Below are 16,630 nucleotides of genomic sequence, written 5' to 3'. Positions count from 1 at the left end.
GTGCCTTAGCACTTTTTCATTTCTGTAAAGCATTCTCCGAAGATCGGCTTCGTTTCCAACTCATGTCATTGATATGATATGAAGTATAATGTGATGCTATGTGATATGATGCGATGACATGATGCAAGGAATGATGCTAATGCCGAAGATACAACCTGTGTGTTTCTTTAGGAACGATCAAAATCTTTTTGCCGTTTATTTTTCGGCTTTACCGCTTATTTTTCGGTGTAAGTTCTGCATCCCCTTAGGAACGTCTTTTAAACTTCTTCGCCTTCTATTTCGGCGGTATTCGAGTTGACTTTTCGTGCTTCGCCTTATATTTCGGCGATATTCGCGTTGACTTTTCGCGCTTCGCCTTATATTTCGATGGTATTTGGCTCTGCATTCCTTTTGTAACGACTTTTGAGCAGAAAACTTACACTGCGCTCCCTTAGGAACGACTTTTTGTAGCTTCGGCAACTTACACTGCGCTCCTTAGGAACAACTTTTTGTAGCTTCGGTGAGACTTGCAATGCGATTTTTAACTCTGCATTCCCTTAAGAACGACTTTTGAACTTCAGTATTCAACATTTTTTAAGCTTCGTGAGTCTGTGGAGAAGATATATTTCACTATGACAAGAACGAAGCTATTACAAGAAATTAAAAATGGTAAGGAACTGAGTTTACATCGATTGTTCCTTATTAAAAAGAAAATAACAATGAATATAAAAATGCTTCGGAGGTAGGATATCTCTTAATAGATGTATTTTGATTCCGGCACAGTACTGTTAACTGTACGGGCTTCGGATTCCTCCCTGAAATCTCGCTGCTTATGAATCTGCTGGCTCCCTTCTGGTTGCTGACCTCATGAATAAGCAGGTTGTAGTAGTGATGGAGGTGGAAGCTGTAGCCAAGGAGCATGTGGCTGATTACCCACATATTCTGGTATGTAGGGTGAATGACACGAAGCAGTGTACAGGACCTGCTTCGGTTGACTTTGCCTAGCTTCGGCTTCTGTGATTTCGTTCTGCTTTTGGATGGTGATTTGGCACATTCTTGTAGTATGACCCTTGTCTTCACCACAAAATAGGCAGTAGATCTTCCTGGACTGATCCCCATATCTTCCTCCGAAGCCCTTGGCGTCTCTGCCTCTTGGAGCTGGCGGCCGGAAAGAGCTTTGCTGCTGCGCCAAAGATTGTGAAGTATATTGAGGCTTCTACAGCTGACTCCCTCTGTCATCACTCTGAGTGGAGTGAATTGACCTAACATGCCTCGGGTGGATTCTTCCTCCGAAGCCCCTGTTCATCTCAGAGAACCTGTAGGCTTCCTCCCTTCTTTGGCGAAAGTCATTGTCAGCCCGGATGTATTCATCCATCTTTTGAAGCAGCTTCTCCAGAGTCTGTGGAGGCTTTCTAGCAAAATACTGGGCAGTGGATCCTGGACGAAGCCCCTTGATCATGGCCTCAATGACAATTTCATTGGGTACTGTAGGCGCTTGTGCTCTCATACGCAAGAACCTTCGGACATACGCCTGGAGATACTCCTCATGATCTTGCGTGCATTGTTCTCAAATACTTCGGCTTAAGAACACTCCAGGAGGAGGCAACACAATACTTCGGCTTAAGAACAAGGCAACACAAGATGTTAAATGTTAATGTCATTCGTCCTTCGAAGCATTGTTTCCCTTAGGATATAATGATCTTCAGACGAGTGTTATGAAGGACATACCTTCATCATCGCAATATACGTTAAATAAAAGAAAGCTTTGGCGCCCACCTCCGGTGAACCCTTTTTCGACCACCTTCGGCAAGCACCGACTTTCGTCATGCCGCCGAAGAAAGCTTTAGCGCCAGGGGCTGCTGCACTTCAGCCACTGGACCCAAATCAGGAGACCCTCTCTCTTTGAGAGGCCCGAAGCCAGAAAAGAAAAGTCACCAGTCCAACACTCCAGGAGGAGTTGGACCAGGAGATCAGAAACATGGAGATAATCCATCAGCAGGTACAACGGAAGAAAGATAAGATGGCCCGACTAGCTGATCTTCAAAGGCAGATCGATGAAGCTACTGAAGAAGTACGCCATCTTGCTCAAGACGAACAAGAATGAAGGCCCCAGCATAGGGAGCTTCACCAAGAAGGCTTATTCAACGAGGATGGATGGTATGATGATTTTAATCATGATACCTTTACCTTTGATGATGCTTCTCCCTTGGCAGCAGAACTGCAGGCTATCCCATGGCCTCCATCATACAAGTCACCTCAGCTCCTCATGTATGATGGACATTCAGATCCGAAGCAGTTCTTGATGAGTTATGAAGCGACTATATCTTCATACGGAGACAATGCAGCTATCATGGCCAAGTCTTTCGTCATGGCAGTTAAGAATGTGGCACAAACATGGTATTCTTCTCTTCGGCCAGGGACTATTACTTCATGGCAGAAGCTTAAGGATATGCTAGTGACAAGTTTTCAAGGCTTTCAGACGAAGCTAGTCACAGCTCAGGCACTGTTTCAATGCACGCAAGATCATGAGGAGTATCTCCAGGCGTATGTCCGAAGGTTCTTGCGTCTGAGAGCACAAGCGCCTACAGTACCCAATGAAATTGTCATTGAGGCCATGATCAAGGGGCTTCGTCGAGGACCCACTGCCCAGTATTTTGCTAGAAAGCCTCCACAGAATCTGGAGAAGCTGCTTCAAAAGATGGATGAATACATCCGGGCTAACAATGACTTTCGCCAAATAAGGGAGGAAGCCTACAGGTTCTCTGAGATGATCAAGGGCTTCGGAGGAAGAGTCCACCCGAGGCATGTTAGGTCAATTCACTCCACTCAGAGTGATGACAAAGGAAGTCAGATGCAGAAGCCACAATATACTTCACAATCTTCGGGGCAACAGCAAAGCTCTTTCTGGCCGCCAGCTCCAAGAGGCAGAGGCGCCAAGGCCTTCGGAGGAAGATATGGGGATCAGCCCAGGAAGATCTACTGCCTATTTTGTGGTGAAGACAAGGGCCATACTACAAGAATGTGTCAAATCACCATCCAAAAGCATAAGGAAATTGCAGAAGCCGAAGCTAGGCAAAGTCAACCGAAGCAGGTCCTGCACACTGCTTCGTGTCAACAAACCTTACATATCAGAATATGTGGGTAATCATCCTGCAGCTTCGATTGCTTCGGCTAGTCAGCCACAGGCTCCTTGGCCACAGCTTCCACCTCCACCACTACTACAACCTGCTTATTCACGAGGTCAGCAATCAAAAGGGAGCCAGCAGACTCATCAGCAGCGAGATTTCAGGGAGGAATCCGAATCCCGCACAGTTAACAGTACTGTGCCGGAATCAAAACACATCTATTAAGAGATATCCTACCTCCGAAACATTTTTATATTGATTGTTATTTTCTTTTTAATAAGGAACAATCGATGTAAACTCAGTTTCCTTACCATTTTTAATTTCTTATAATAGCTTCGTTCTTGTCATAGTGAAATATATCTTCTCCACAGACTCACGAAGCTTAAAAATTGTTGAATACTGAAGTTCAAAAGTCGTTCTTAAGTGAATGCAGAGTTAAAAATCGCATTGCAAGTCTCACCGAAGCTACAAAAAGTCGTTCCTAAGGAGCGCAGTGTAAGTTGCCGAAGCTACAAAAAGTCGTTATTAAGGGAGCGCAATGTAAGTTTTTTGCTCAAAAGTCATTGCAAAGGGAATGCAGAGCCAAACACCGCCGAAATATAAGGCGAAGCGCGAAAAGTCAACGCGAATACCGCCGAAATAGAAGGCGAAGAAGTTCAAAAGACGTTCTTAAGGGGATGCAGAACTTACACCGAAAAATAAGCGGTGAAACCGAAAAATAAACGGCAAAGAGATTTTGATCGTTCCTAAGGAAACGCACAGGTTGTATCTTCGGCATTAGCATCATTCCTTGCATTATGTCATCGCATCATATCGCATAGCATCACATCATACTTCATATCATATCAATGACATGAGTTAGAAACGAAGCTGATCTTCGGAGAATGTTTTACAGAAATGAAAAAGTGCTAAGGCACAAAGTGAACTGACGATTACAGCTTCATCAGTTCCGATATGGAAGAAGGGACCTGTTGTTTACGAAGCATTGATGTTTTTACGAAGTGTGGATGTTCTTACGAAGCATAAAAAGTTCTTCTTTACGAATCATGAAAAGAAAGAAAGGTGTTTTTTCGCCGAAAGCTCAAAAACGCTATGTATGTAAAATTTCATGCATCGCAAAGAATTAAATTACAAACAACTTACATATTAGATTCAAAATTGTAAACATAAAATATTACAAACTTAGTTCAGCAAATGTTACATTAATATTTTAGAAATGTTTTTACAATAGCTACTCTTCCTTCAGAACTTTTTTTGCAGTTTCGGTTAGCAGTTTGGTAACAACTTCGTCCACAATAGCTTCGGCCATATTAATAATTTTGATTGCTTTCTTTGTCTCTGGGTCGGCCAGTGGGTCAAATGGCTCTAGGGGAGGAGATAGTTCAGCTGCGGTAGAAGACATAAATTAGTTCGAAGTCACAAAAATAAACAACAAAGCTAAAAGCCATTAAGTAATATCTATCCGTCTTTCGAGTTTCGCAGCTTTTTTAGCTTCTTTTGCTGCTTTTCGAGCGTCATGAATATCTTTTTCGCTCTTCTTCATTATTTCATGAGCCATCCCTCGGCCGCCATTTTTCCAGATATCAGTAAAAAATTTGCCGTCTAATAAACTTGCTTCGGCTGAAGGGTCCTTCGTGTCGTCAACAGAAAAGGCAGCTTCGGCCTGGGCCAAGGTTTTAACATGTTCGCAACCCCCCTTCTCCAGAATGGCTGCAACTCCTCTCGCGCCAGAGAATGCGCAGACGTCACCACGGTCACTCAAAATCTCCTCAAAAGCTTCGACTTCACTAATGATCCACTCGATGACGCCCTCAGGGTCGCCCCGTATGAAGTTGTCTTCATTTGAGTAGGCGCCCACGTTGGCGAAGTTAGTCTTTATCTTTTTCACACACTCCATAGATTTTTCAAAACATTTTTCTTTGGATGTGCGAAGCTCTGCAACTGTTTTTTCAAAATAATTTTTCCAGTATTCGCTGGCATCTCGATCAGCTTCGGCAACAACGCATTTTAATTTAGCCTTGGCTAACTGTTTTCGAAGGTCTTCAATTTCACTTTTCTGGGCCTCAGCTTGAACTTTGGACCTAGCTTCGTCTTCTTTTATCTTGTTTACTAATGAAATTAATATTTTATCCTTTTAAAGGTCTTCGTTTCTTAGTTCAATCACCTCTGAACGAAGGTTGTTCAGAGCCATTGTGCACCCTTCATCTTCGATATTTTTCTGTGCCCTGAGGGCATTGCTAAGGATCAATCCCTGCAAAAGGAGTATAGTGTTAAAGTATAAACAAGTGAAATAATTCGTTTTTAAATACAAAAATTGATTTTCGCACCTTTATACTATTATATGTCAAACTGCCGGCCAATTCATCATTCGACAGTACTGAGAGACCATCTTCTAACGTTGGGAACCCGAAGCTTCTACCCATCTCCCGGCAAACAGATATCTCTTTGCTATCCGGGAGACAGTACAAAAAATCTTCTTCTCCGCTGTCGTTAAACACTAATGCCCCCTTCGGATATTTCAGCTTCTGGGCATAGTGTTGAGCTTTTCGTTCTTCTTCTTTAGAGAGTCTTTTTCCCGAAGTATGACAGATGATATATTCAATACTTTCTTTTAAAGCTTCGGGAGCAGGAGCGGCAACTTTTTCAGGCAAAGTCTGTTCTATAGTCTCTTCCTCTGCTGCCTTCTCTTCAATTTCCGAGGGTTTTTTCTCAGCAGGCTCTGAAGGCCCAGCTTCGGCACTAGCCTGGCTCACAGCAGTTTCAACTTCGGCCGGTTTTGTTTCAGTTTCGATGTGTATTTTCGAAGCCTCGGCAATTTTCCCTGAAGGAGTAGAGCTTAAAGCCTTCACTGATTCTAGCACATCTAGTACATTTGCCATTCTTTTTCTTTTGGGAGTTGCCGCAAGACCTTTTTGTATCTTCGGTACTGTTACTTCCGCCGAAGGGCTTAAAATTCCTAACATTTTTTCAGTTTTTGGCTCTTCGGCCTTATCTTTACCAGTCTTTGCCTCAGCTTGCTTGGCTGAGGGTGCCTTCGGCATGGTAGCCGGTTCTTCAGTTTTCTGTGTACGAGGAATGGGCTCCTTTGATTCAGCAGCTGAAGAAATCTTCTCGCCAAGCTCAGGTACCACGGCCGGTTCAATATAACGCGGCCGGTGGGTAAGGACCTTCAACTTTTTACTCTTCGGCGCAGGCTCGCTTGGAGCAGCCGAAGCAGCAACCTTTCCAGAAGTTGCACCCTTTCTTTTCTGCCCCCGTGGCGGGTAGCGATAGTCAGGGTACACAAATCCAATAGCATCAAAAACCCTGTTTAATCTTTTCTTTTTTCGGCTCCCGAAGGCCGCAGATAATGCATTATCTTCGGACTTGGAATATGCTACAAGTAACTCATCGCTAGTATTTTCAATACACTTCAGCCAGTCATCATCTGGTTCGACAAACTTGTCCTCAAACCCGAAGGTGTATTTCAATCGAACCAGGCCGCCTTCGCTAGGATTAGTGATGGTCTCTTTCGGCATTTCCCAGCTGTCTATAAGTGGTCATATCTTGTAGGCTATATGTTCTTGAAGTAAGTCTCTTGTCCCAATAAAAGAGCAAACTGTGCTGAAGGCCCTTCGGCATGCTTCGGCTGCCACATCAATATCTACCTTCGGCTTTCGGAGGCCGAAACGGGACCAAATGGAGTGCATGATGATCTCTTTAATGTCTTCTCTCGCCTTCAAATTATTTTTCACATAAAACCATTCTTCCATCCAGGCCCTGGGCCATCTCTTCCGAAACGTTGGCACTGGGTAGCTTGTGCCAGAGCGAGCAACGAAGCTATAGCAACCGAAATTGTTATGATATTGTTCTTTACCCCAGACCTTCGTCTCATACGAAAGTTCATGCATACTGCAAAAACATCTTGCACTTGGCTCTAAACCTTGACTTCTCATAGCCCAGACGAAGATCCTCATTCTAATAACTGCTTCGGAAGTAATCTGGTGAAGGAAAATCTGGTATGTCTTTAAAACTTCAACCACAAATCTGCTCAACGGGAACCGAAGTCCAGCTTTGAAGAAGCTTCGGAAGATCACAACTTCGTTTTCTTCGGGTGCAGGAACGGTCCTGTCTACGTCAGCCCTCACAATAGACATATCTCAAAAATACCTTCCTCTCATATTATCAAAATGACTTTGTTTGATAGTTCATTTCCCGAAGACTGCATGACTTGGTCGCCATGGCCGATCTTCAGAGTCTTCGCCTCCACTCTCCACATCATAGTTGTCGCTATCATCAGTATCTTCAGACAAACCTTCTAGTATCTCTTTAGTAATCTTCTCTGTATTTGTTTTTGCTATTGACTCAACAAATCCTGCAGTCTTCTCCTCAAGGAGCTTCTCCTCTTCGGTTAGTTTCGTCTCAGCAACTGCGTTCTTGTCTTGAGACATCTTTTCTTCGAAAATGGCGAAAATGTATCCTCCAAACCGAAGCTTAGAAAACTTGAGAAACTAAACAAGCGTTGGTGAGCAAGAGCTATAAAATTGAGCAAACAAAGCAAGTGGCAAAAACAGCGTACCAAATGTGGTCAGGGTGAGTTCTTATTTATATGCTCGGCGCATTCCAAATTGGAGGGTCCCGACTGTCATTGACTGTTGTTATTCTAGCAAAAGGAAGGTGTTTTTTCGGACCTTCGGATTAAGGCCTTCGTCCATGTTGCAGTCTGAATTCGTTATCCTAAAACAAATTAATACTGCGAGGGGCTACGGTTGGGGGCCTTCGTCCTCCGAAGGTCCTCAAAAACGTAATTTAACAGTGTTTGTCAAGTTTGATTTATAAACAGGTACCTTCGGATTCAGGATTAAAAGGCATATAGGATGAGGACATGATCGTGACGAAGGTTGTCGCCGCTCCGAAGCTATGCACAAGGAGCTTCGGCTCAATCACGGAAAAAGGAACCGACTTAAAGGGGAAAAGGATATCCAGTCCTCATAGATTTTTCTATAAGCCAATAGTAAATGTAAAGGGCATGACTGTAATTTCTCATAGGCTGTGTCCTGCACCTATAAATAGGTGAACAGTACCCCCGTACTGTTCACGCTGACTTGTACCTGCTTTTGCGTCACGCTTGTGCTTTTTTGCCTTCTGACAAGCCGAAGGTACCTTTGTAATTCAATATTGTTCCTGCTTTTACATGATGATATAATGATTAATAATGAGTTAATAATGTTATATGACAGTTTATGCTGCTTCATATGTCATATGCTCCTTTTATTTAACGTATATTGCGATGATGAAGGTATGTCCTTCATAACCTTCGTCTGAAGATCATTATATCCGAAGGGAAATAATGCTTCGAAGGACGAAGGGCATTAACATTTAACATCTTGTGTTGCCTTGTTTTTAATTCATAGTATTTGAGAACAAGTCCCCAACAGAATGTGCATTGTGCAATACCCCTATTGGGAAGTATCTAAAACTGCTGCAGAACCAGAATACTGTAAACTATGGGCATCTATTTCGAACCAGTGTCATGAACCTACTCGTAAAAGGTGAGAAATGTTCATAGTGTGCCTGAATCAGATCAGTGACTCAATTGGTGGTCAGATGTTCAAAACTAATTCCCTTTTTCTTTTGGAAGAAAACAAACTTCTACGCCACTTCCAATTTCCCTTCATGAACAGACTTCTAATGAGCATTTTTTCCAGGAGACAGGAGCTATGTTATACAACTAGTGTTAAAAGGCAGTATGGCCAGGACTATTAGAAGTTAAGCAGCTCACAGTGATAGTGTGAACAAGATAGAAGGCTAACCCAGTCAGTAGTGTTGGGGTTTGCACCAGCTTCTAACAAGCACTTGATAGCTTCGGTTAAGCCTTCCTGTGCAGCCGTTGCCAAAGGATTACCAATGCCATTCACTTCAGCTCCAGCCTACCAGTTTATGTATCAAAGATGAGATGTTTTCTTCATAATATATAACTTTGACAGTTTAGAAATATTACCACAAGACTCATAATAGAGAATCAATACCTGAATCAATAGCTTCAAACAAGACAAGGAAGGAGTGCATAATGCTTTGTGCAAAGGTGTTGACAGATTTACTTCCTTGTTGGACTAGGTAGGAAAACAGAAGGTAAATTAAAAAAATATAGAATACATCACGATTTTTCAATATCTGATATGCATGTTCAATTTGATTTCTCAGGAACTGTTGTTGTGTTGGCCATTGCTCACATATGCTCAAGCTTAGCTTGGTCACACATTCGGATCATTCTTTGCCACCACTTGGTTTGTTTTTTGCAAATCAAATTCATTTTCCTATCTCTAAGTCAAACACACTTGTTTAGGCACAAAGAGAGATATTCCAATGGAAAAATTGATCAAGTACCAAAAACTCCCCCTTTTGCCATAATAAAAAATTCTCCCCCACAAGAGGCCAAATTTTGCAATAAGAGTATTTTGGACAAATAAAAAAAAAATCCTAAATCTACTATTTTCAAAATTCTCAAGTGGTAGCTGATCCATTTGCTTTGGCCTTAATTTCTCCCCCTTTGGCATCAAGCACCAAAACGGGATCATTCTTGGCCCTTTAACCCCGTTGCCTCACCAAAAATATCAATTAAGAGCAAAAAGGCAACTAGAGCATAAGAATGAACTTGGAGGTGAGTACACTAATACCGGAGTGCAGTGGAAGTCTTTGCATGGTCCAAGTTCACCTTTCCCTTTCAATTCACCTTTGAGACTACATCAAGTACACTCAAACACAAATGTTAGTCTCAATGGATCAAGTTGTAGCACTTCTCCCCCTAAATATGTGCATCATTCACACATGGACTGTTGAGGTCCGGGGATCCCTTGCACAACTTGAGCACCATAATTAAGCAACAAATTACATAAATGCATGAAGTAACATGATCAAAGGCATAAAACACATGTATGCTATAGATCAATCCAAGTTACGCGAATCTAAGACATTTAGCTCACTACGCAGCCTGCAAAAGGTTTTCTCATCTAATGGCTTGGTAAAGATATCGGCTAGCTGGTTCTCGGTGCTAATATGGAACACCTCGATATCTCCCTTTTGCTGGTGGTCTCTCAGAAAGTGATGTCGGATGTCTATGTGCTTAGTGCGGCTGTGTTCAACGGGATTATCCGTCATGCAGATTTCACTCTCATTATCACATAGGAGTGGGACTTTGCTTAGATTGTAGCCAAAGTCCCGGAGGGTTTGCCTCATCCAAAGTAGTTGCGCGTAACACTGTCCTGCGGCAATATACTCGGCCTCAGTGGTGGATAGGGCAACGAAGGTTTGTTTCTTTGAACTCCAAGACACCAGGGACCTTCCTAGGAATTGACACATCCCTGATGTACTCTTCCTATCAACCTTGCATCCAGCATAATCAGAGTCTGAATATCCAATCAAGTCAAAGGTAGACCCCTTTGGATACCAGATCCCGAAGCAAGGCGTAGAAACTAAATATCTAAGAATCCGCTTAACGGCAACAAGGTGACATTCCCTTGGGTCGGATTGATATCTAGCACACATGCATACGCTAAGCATAATATCCGGTCTACTAGCACATAAATAAAGTAATGACCCTATCATAGACCGGTATGCCTTTTGATCAATGGACTTACCTCCTTTGTTGAGGTCGACATGTCCGTCGGTACCCATCGGTGTCTTTGCGGGCTTGGCGTCCTTCATCCCAAACCGCTTGAGAAGATCTTAAGTGTACTTCGTTTGGGAGATGAAGGTGCTGTCCTTGAGTTGCTTCACTTGGAACCCAAGGAAGTAGTTCAACTCGCCCATCATTGACATCTCAAATTTTTGAGTCATCACCCTGCTAAACTCCTCACAAGACTTTTGGTTAGTAGAACCAAATATTATGTCATCGACATAAATTTGGCACACAAAAAGGTCACCATCACAAGTCTTAGTGAAAAGAGTGGGATCGGCTTTCCCAACCTTGAAAGCATTTGTAATTAAGAAATCTCTAAGGCATTCATACCATGCTCTTGGGGCTTGCTTAAGTCCATAGAGTGCCTTAGAGAGTTTAAACACATGGTCGGGGTACCTGTCATCCTCAAAGCTAGGGGGTTGTTCCACGTACACCTCCTCCTTTATTGGCCCGTTGAGGAAAGTGCTCTTCACATCCATTTGAAACAACCTGAAAGAGTGGTGAGCGACATAGGCTAATAATATTCTAATAGACTCTAGCCTAGCCACAGGAGCAAAAGTCTCCTCGAAATCCAAACCTGCGACTTGGGCATAACCTTTTGCCACAAGTCGAGCCTTGTTTCTTGTCACCACCCCGTGCTCGTCTTGTTTGTTGCGGAACACCCACTTGGTTCCCACAACATTTTGCTTTGGACGTGGCACCAGGCTCCAAACTTCGTTCCTCTTGAAGTTGTTGAGCTCTTCCTGCATGGCCAACACCCAGTCCGGATCTTGCAAGGCCTCTTCTACCCTGAAAGGCTCAATAGAAGAGACAAACGAGTAATGCTCACAAAAATTAGCTAAACGTGAGCGAGTTGTTACTCCCTTGCTTATGTCACCCAGAATCTGATTGACGGGGTGATTTCTTTGGATCATCGCTCGGACTTGAGTTGGAGGGGTCAGTGGTGCTTCTTCCTCCAAAACTTGTTCTCCTTGTGCTCCCCCTTGATCACGCACCTCTTCTTGAGGAACCTGTCCATCATCTTGAGTGGGGAATGCACCATTGTTGAGGAAGAAGGTTGATCTTGCTCTTGTTGTTCCTATGGTCGCACATCTCCAATCGCCATGGTGCGTATTGCGGCCGTTGGAACATCATCTTCATCTATGTCATCAAGATCAACTTGCTCTCTTGGAGAACCATTAGTCTCATGAAATACAACGTCGCTAGAGACTTCAACCAAACCCGATGATTTGTTGAAGACTCTATACGCCTTTGTATTTGAGTCATACCCTAGTAAAAACCCTTCTACAACTTTGGGAGCAAATTTGGAATGTCTGCCTTTCTTCACCAAAATGTAGCATTTGCTCCCAAATACACGAAAGTAAGAGACATTGGGTTTGTTACCGGTAAGGAGTTCGTAGGAGGTCTTCTTGAGGAGACGATGCAGATAGAGCCGGTTTATGGTGTGGCAAGTTGTGTTCACAGCTTCCGACAAAAACCGCTCGGGCGTCTTGAACTCTCCAAGCATCGTCCTCGCCATGTCGATAAGTGTCCTGTTCTTCCTCTCTACCACACCGTTTTGCTGTGGTGTGTAGGGAGCAGAGAACTCATGTTTGACACCTTCCTCCTCAAGATACTCCTCAACTTGTAAGTTCTTGTATTCGGACCCGTTGTCGCTCCTTATCTTTTTCACCTTGAGCTCAAATTCGTTTTGAGCCCTCCTTAGAAATCGCTTTAGGGTCCCTTGGGTTTCTGATTTGTCCTGCAAAAAGAACACTCAAGTGAAGCGGGAAAAGTCATCTACAATTACAAGACTATACTTACTTCCCCCGATGCTAAGGTAGGCGATGGGTCCGAAGAGGTCCATGTGAAGAAGCTCCAGTGGTCTTGACGTTGTCATCACATTCTTGCAGTGATGAGTGCTTCCCACCTGTTTCCCTGCCTGACAAGCTGCATAAGGTCTATCTTTTTTGAAGCAGACATTGGTTAGTCCTAACACATGTTCTCCCTTTAGAAGTTTATGAAGGTTCTTCATCCCAACATGTGCTAGACAGCGATGCCACAGCCAGCCCATACTAGTCTTGGCTATTAAGCATGCATCTAGATCGGCCTCTAAAAGGGAATTTAGGCTTACACCTATTTCCTAATTGATTTTGGTGGTTGAATCGCCCAACACAAATAATTGGACTAACTAGTTTGCTCTAGTGTATAAGTTATACAGGTGTCAAAGGTTCACACTTAGCCAATAAAAAGACCAAGAATCGGGTTCAACAAAGAGAGCATGGGATAACCGAAGGCAGCCCTGGTCTGGCGCACCGGACTGTCCGGTGTGTCACCGGACAGTGTCCGATGCACCACCGGACAGTGTCCGGTGCACCAGGGGACTTCAACGCTGAACTCTTCACCTTCGGGAAAATCTAGAGGCGCTCCACTATAATTCACAGGACTGTCCGGTGTACACCGGACAATGTCCAGTGCCCCAGGGGAGAGCAACTCTGGAACTCGCCAGCTTCGGGAATTTGCTCCGCTATAATTCACCGGACGTGTCCGGTGTACACCGGACTGTTCGGTGAGCCTGCGGAGCAACGACTACTTCGCGCCAACGGTCACCTTCAGAAGCATTAAATGTGCGCCAGAGCGCGCAGAAGTCAGGCACGTGCGAAGTGGCGCACCGGACACTCTACAGTACATGTCCGGTGTGCCACCAGACATCCAGGCGGGCCCAGCAGTCAGAGCTCCAACGGTCGGAACCCAACGGCCTGGTGACGTGGCTGGCGCACCGGACACTGTCCGGTGTGCACCGGACTGTGCGGTGCACCATGCGACAGACAACCTCCACCAAACGGCTAGTTTGGTGGTTGGGGTTATAAATACCCCCAACCACCCCACATTCAAGTCATCCAAGTTTTCAACCTTTCAACCACTTACAAGAGCTAGACATTCAATACAAGACACACCCAAGTGATCAAATCCTCTCCCAATTCCACAAAAGCTTTAGTGACTAGTGAGAGTGATTTGTTGTGTTCTTTTGAGCTCTTGCGCTTGGATCGCTTTCTTCTTTCTCATTCTTTCTTAAGACGAATACTCACTTGTAACCGAGGCAAGAGACACCAATTGTGTGGTGGTCCTTGCGTGGAAGTTTTGTTCTCGGTTGATTTGAGAAGAGAAAGCTCACTCGGTCCGAGGGACCGTTTGAGAGAGGGAAGGGGTTGAAAAAGACCCGGCCTTTGTGGCCTCCTCAACGGGGAGTAGGTTTGCAAGAACCGAACCTCGGTAAAACAAATCCGCGTGTCACACTTCTTATTTGCTTGCGATTTGTTTTTCCACCCTCTCTCGCGGACTCGATTATATTTCTAACGCTAACTCGCTTGTAGTTGTGATTAACTTTGCAAATTTCAGTTTCGCCCTATTCACCCCCCTCTAGGTGACTTTCAATTGGTATCAAAGCATGGTGCTTCATTAGAGCCTAACCGCTCGAAGTGATGTCGGGAGATCACGCCAAGAAGGAGATGGAGACCGGCGACAAGCCCACTACAAGCCACGGGAAGGCTTCATCGGAAGAGTCCTGCAAAAAGGGGAAGGGGAAGGAGAAGAAAGCCTCTTCTCACAAGTCGCATCGGAGTGGCGACAAGAAAAAGAAGATGAGGAAGGTGGTCTACTACGAGACCGATACTTCATCACCTTCCACCTCCGGCTCCGACGCGCCCTCCTTAACTTCTAAGCGCCATGAGCGCAAGAAGTTTAGTAAGATTCCCCTATGCTACCCTCGAATTCCTAAACATACGCCTTTACTTTCCGTCCCATTAGGCAAACCACCAACTTTTGATGGTGAAGATTATGCTAGGTGGAGTGATTTAATGCGGTTTCACCTAACCTCACTCCACAAAAGTATATGGGATGTTGTTGAGTTTGGTGTACAGGTACCATCCGTAGGGGATGAGGATCACGATGAGGACAAGGTGGCCCAAGTTGAGCACTTCAACTCCCAAGCCACAACAATACTCCTTGCCTCTTTAAGTAGAGAGGAGTACAACAAGGTGCAAGGATTAAAGAGCGCCAAGGAAGTTTGGGACGTGCTCAAAACCGCGCACGAGGGAGATGAGCTAACCAAGATCACCAAGCGGGAAACGATCGAGGGGGAGCTCGGTCGCTTCCAGCTTCGCAAAGGGGAAGAGCCACAAGACATGTACAACCGGCTCAAAACCTTCGTGAACCAAGTGCGCAACATCGGGAGCAAAAAGTGGGATGATCACGAGATGGTTAAGGTTATTCTTAGATCACTTATTTTCCTTAACCCTACTCAAGTTCAATTAATTCGTGGTAATCCTAGATATACACTAATGACTCCCGAGGAAGTAATCGGGAATTTGTGAGCTTTGAGTATATGATCAAGGGCTCAAAGAAAATCAACGAGCTAGATGATCCCTCCACGTCCGAAGCACAACCGGTCGCATTCAAGGCGACGAAGGAGAAAAAGGAGGAGTCTACACCGAGTAGACAACCAATCGACGCCTCAAAGCTCGACAACGAGGAAATGGCGCTCGTCATCAAGAGCTTCCGCCAAATCCTCAAGCAAAGGAGGGGGAACGATTACAAGCCCCGCTCCAAGAAGGTTTGCTACAAATGTGGTAAGCCCGGTCATTTTATTGCAAAATGTCCTATATCTAGTGATAGTGACAGGGGCGACGACAAGAAGGGGAGAAGAAAGGAGAAGAAGAGGTACTACAAGAAGAAGGGCGGTGATGCCCATGTTTGTCGCGAGTGGGACTCCGACGAAAGCTCTAGCGACTCCTCCTCCGACGAGGACGCCGCCAACATCGCCGTCACTAAGGGACTTCTCTTCCCCAACGTCGGCCACAAGTGCCTCATGGCAAAGGACGGCAAAAAGAAGATGGTTAAATCTAAATCCTCCACTAGATATGAGTCTTCTAGCGATGATAATGCTAGTGACGAGGAAGATAATTTGCGTACTCTTTTTGCCAACTTAAACATGCAACAAAAAGAGAAATTAAATGAATTAATTAGTGCCATCCATGAGAAGGATGATCTCTTGGACTCCCAAGAGGACTTCCTAATCAAGGAAAACAAAAAGCATGTTAAAGTTAAAAATGCTTATGCTCTAGAAGTTGAAAAATGTGAAAAATTATCTAGTGAACTAAGCACTTTCCATGAGACTATAGACAACCTTAGAAATGAGAATGATAATTTGTTAGCTAAGGTTGATTCTAATGCTTGTAATGTTTCAATTCCCAATCTTAGAAATGATAATGATGATTTGCTTGCTAGGATTGAAGAATTGAACATATCTCTTGCTAGCCTTAGAGATGAAAATGAAAAATTGCTTGCTAAGGCTAAAGATTTTGATGTTTGCAATGCTACCACTTCCGACCTTAGAAGTAAAAATGATATATTGCATGCTAAGGTTGTATAATTAAAATCTTGCAAACCATCTACATCTATCGTTGAGGACACTACTATTTGCACTAGATGTAGTGTTGGGACCATGCTTCGTCGCCGAAGGTCCTGCAGGAAGAAACAGCTTCGGCTGATGCTGTCTGTACGTGATGCCGAAGGGTGCCGTTCATGAAGCTTCGGAATTACAAACCGACTTAAAGATAGAATGACCTTTTAGTCCATAAGAGTTTGAGTCATTGTTGTAAACTTTTATGAGGGGTATGATTGTAATTGCTCACAGGCTGTGTCCTGTGCCTATAAATAGTGAACAGTATTCCCTTACTGTTCACGCTTTCCTGTAATTGCAATCACATCACTCGGAAATTATTCTTTGCCAAGGCAGAGGTATTAATGTACCTAAACATTATATTTGAATATCTTAAGTTTATATAATATGTAAATGATGTTGTTTACTTCTAATTTATTTGTCTTTAAT

At 44.0% G+C, this 16,630-nt stretch overlaps 1 protein-coding gene across 1 annotated transcript in view; it reads right to left on the bottom strand.

The window, feature by feature from the left end:
* LOC103645469 (ankyrin-2) overlaps positions 1-16,630 on the bottom strand; it is a 54,465-nt gene that overhangs the window by 12,448 nt on the left and 25,387 nt on the right. The window contains exons 2-3 of the mRNA XM_020543799.1: positions 9,113-9,196; positions 8,897-9,013 (exon numbers count right to left, since the gene is read on the bottom strand). Coding sequence (XP_020399388.1) covers positions 8,897-9,013; positions 9,113-9,196 — 201 coding nt within the window. The remainder of the gene's footprint in view (positions 1-8,896; positions 9,014-9,112; positions 9,197-16,630) is intronic.

The sequence above is a fragment of the Zea mays genome, chromosome 1 (assembly GCF_902167145.1).
Source record: "Zea mays cultivar B73 chromosome 1, Zm-B73-REFERENCE-NAM-5.0, whole genome shotgun sequence".
NCBI lineage: Eukaryota > Viridiplantae > Streptophyta > Magnoliopsida > Poales > Poaceae > Zea > Zea mays.
The sequence above is the reverse complement of the archived record's forward strand: the minus strand, read 5'-3'. Positions and strand labels throughout refer to the sequence as shown.